At 39.0% G+C, this 3023-nt stretch overlaps 1 protein-coding gene across 1 annotated transcript; it reads left to right on the top strand.

Moving 5' to 3' along the window:
* Positions 1-116: 116 nt before the first annotated feature.
* Positions 117-1215, top strand: LOC101854143 (exostosin-1-like; the record flags this gene model as incomplete). Its single annotated transcript, XM_035973707.1, is given in 1 exon segment — positions 117-1215. A coding segment is annotated over 1 exon segment (932 nt), but the record flags the coding sequence as incomplete, so codon positions are not given.
* Positions 1216-3023: the final 1808 nt, after the last annotated feature.

Below are 3023 nucleotides of genomic sequence, written 5' to 3'. Positions count from 1 at the left end.
TCTCTCTCTCTCTCTCTCTCTCTCTCCGCGAACTTTCCACCCTCTCTCTTTTTCTTTCACCGAACCGCACCACTTTTGCCTCCTGTGCGCATGCGTCAAATAACAGCAATCGCAAGATGGCGACCTAGTGAGAGCACGGCTTGCTGTGTGTGTGCTGTGAACCTGTGTACTCTCGTGTCAGTCGGGACTGAAGAGGCGACCCGAGGCGACGAACGGGGCTCGCTGGAATTTGAGTTCATTTAAACATCATGTATGGCAGACAGAACTGACGTCAAATGTGCGAATGCAGTTTAAAAAGAGATTTATTCTGGTCTCTATGATCGTTCTGTTCGTTGTTGCTGTCTTCGTGATCTATCACCATGCATTCTCTTCGAGTCGCGGATCAGTCAAGGCTTCCCGGCGCAGCTATGGAACCCACTCGTTCCGAGATCCAAGCAATAACAACCCTCGATCCTTCCTCGTGGATGATGCCGAGGGGGTGTTCGCAGACGACCTGCATCACAATCCCATCAACAGGTCCCAGTTCAAGTCCAAGCTGGACTGGCGAAAGTGTCGCATGGAAACATGCTTCGACTTCAGCAGGTGTAAGAATGGGTTCAAAATTTACCTGTACCCAAGGCAGGCCCCTGTGTCTGCCCCCTACGCAAAGATCCTTAGCGTCATTGAGAAATCGAGATATCTTACGGCGAATCCGCAGGAAGCTTGTGTGTTCATTCCATCGATCGACACGCTTGACCAGGACGTGTTGAGCAGTGACTATGTTGCCGACGTCGAGCAAAAGTTATCAAAACTTCCATATTGGAACGGGGGGAGAAACCACTTACTATTTAATCAGTATTCGGGAACGTGGCCAGACTACTCGGAAGAGCTCACTTTTATCCAGCAAGCCATGTTAGTAAAATCGAGCATGTCCATAGACTGGATTCGGTACGGTTTCGACATTTCAATGCCGTTATTTCCGAAGGACCACCCGCAGTCTGGGGGGCAGAAAGGTTACCTAAACCAAGCATCAAATTCAATCCCGTCTATACGACACTATCTTTTAGCTTTCAAAGGCAAAAGATACTTGAATGGAAAAGGATCTGATTCGAGGAACAGCTTGTATCATATTCACAATGGAAAGGATATCGTTTTATTGACTACGTGCAAACACGGGAAAGGATGGGAGAAATTGATGGATGAGCGCTGCTTACAGGATAATGAGGAATTCGAAAAGTGAGTACCCACCGAATGTTGTTTTTGAAGTAAAGGCTACTGCTGCTGGGTCTCATATTCTGGGCTGTTTGCAGGGGGGGAAGATTTAGCCTACTAGACATTTGACATCAGATCTAATTAACTAGATTAGATCTAGAATTCTAGAATCTAAATTTATAATACTATCGAAATGGAAAAAAATGACATAATCTCAGACAACCCCCCTGTGAGAGGGAAAAGCGAGGGACACACAAGTTACAGTGGGGTGAAGGCCAAATTATAGCCTCTACCTATCTCTAAACATGCTTTGCTTTCTGTTGACTGAAACACACATTTTCTATCAATGATTATTCAATGTCTACTTCACTCACTGCAAGCTGCTAGAGATCTAAAATTCTGATTCTACTTGCTGACCAAGAAATAAGGAAAAAAATCATCGACGCAGGAATTGAATCATTGAAAAAGTTTACCAATGAAATATGGTATTGAGTGCTTTTAAAATTAATTAATTAAATTATAATGTAAAAATAAAACTCCAGAGAAGAGCTATTGCAGATAATGATTAAAAGTCTTTAAATCTAATTTTAAGGATCAAGGCCAGAAAAACTATCTAGCTACGGGCACATTATAAAAGGTTTCAAAAGACAATAAATGATTGAAGTTTATGAAGTTCCAAGCGAATAGGGTTTTAAAATCTAAAATGTAAAATCTTATTGTGGTTTGAAGAGCATTTCATAGCCTGGTTTTTTATTTGGTCTCTTAGGCCTCTATACAAATTTAAATATTTGACAGCCTGAGAAAAATGAGATTTTTCTAGAAAAATCAGAAAAATTGGTCTCCACTCACCATTAAAATTCTCTCCTGTCTCTATCATCCCAACTGACTATGAACTATTTTCGTCCTAGAATGTTACAAGACTTTTCTCTTACTTTGTTCTTCCGCTTGTACTGGTGGATGTTGCGGATCCCAAAATCATGGTCTCTTAAGTCCGTATCAGTTATTTACAATTTATAAATATATAGAGGATCGAAATTTTTTTAAAAATGCGTTTAAACAAAAAAGTTAAAACAAGCAATATTTCTAAATAAAATACATCATATGTTGTGTTGGCCTAAGTTCATGCATATATATATATTGAAAAAAATCTTTAAAAAGAAAAAATTGTAAATTCTAGGATGTAATAGCCTTATATAAATTTAGGCAAAAATTATTCACATATATATTGACGAAAATTTGAATTTAAGTTCATCATGCTATAGACTATAGATGATACACAACATGATGTTTGTTATCTACATATATGTCAGCTCATGTCAGTTTCTCCCTAGTCTCAGTCTCAATGGTGACTGGTTGATATTTCAGTTGGTCATGAATATAATATGATGATGACATTTGACATTCAGCTGTGTTGGGTTGAAGTTTTACTGCGTGTGTAGCAAAAAGATAGTTTTAAAACATTTTTTAATTGCATTACTTTATTTTGTAATGGTACCCGTGGAAAAAAATGCTCATTGATCATGATGGAGATTTTTTTTTTAAATGCTCATTGATGAGAAACAACATCAACAGCGTTTGAAGTTGATGTTATAGCATGCATGTTATGGAAAAATGAGTGCACTAAGAATGTTGCATTTTGCCTATAACAATTGTGAACCCAGAGGAATACAACATTGTCAACATGTAACAATTTTGCTTTGCAAAAAAATATAATATTTGATCATGATGAAGAAGGTTATCCTTTGTGCCCTGAACAATAAAGAAAAAAAACCCAGGAACAGCGGTGGGGAGGGGGGGGTGTGCAAGTGGGTGAAGGGGGGGTGTGAAAGTGG

This window comes from Aplysia californica, unplaced genomic scaffold (assembly GCF_000002075.1).
Source record: "Aplysia californica isolate F4 #8 unplaced genomic scaffold, AplCal3.0 scaffold01810, whole genome shotgun sequence".
Lineage (NCBI taxonomy): Eukaryota > Metazoa > Mollusca > Gastropoda > Aplysiida > Aplysiidae > Aplysia > Aplysia californica.
The sequence above is the reverse complement of the archived record's forward strand: the minus strand, read 5'-3'. Positions and strand labels throughout refer to the sequence as shown.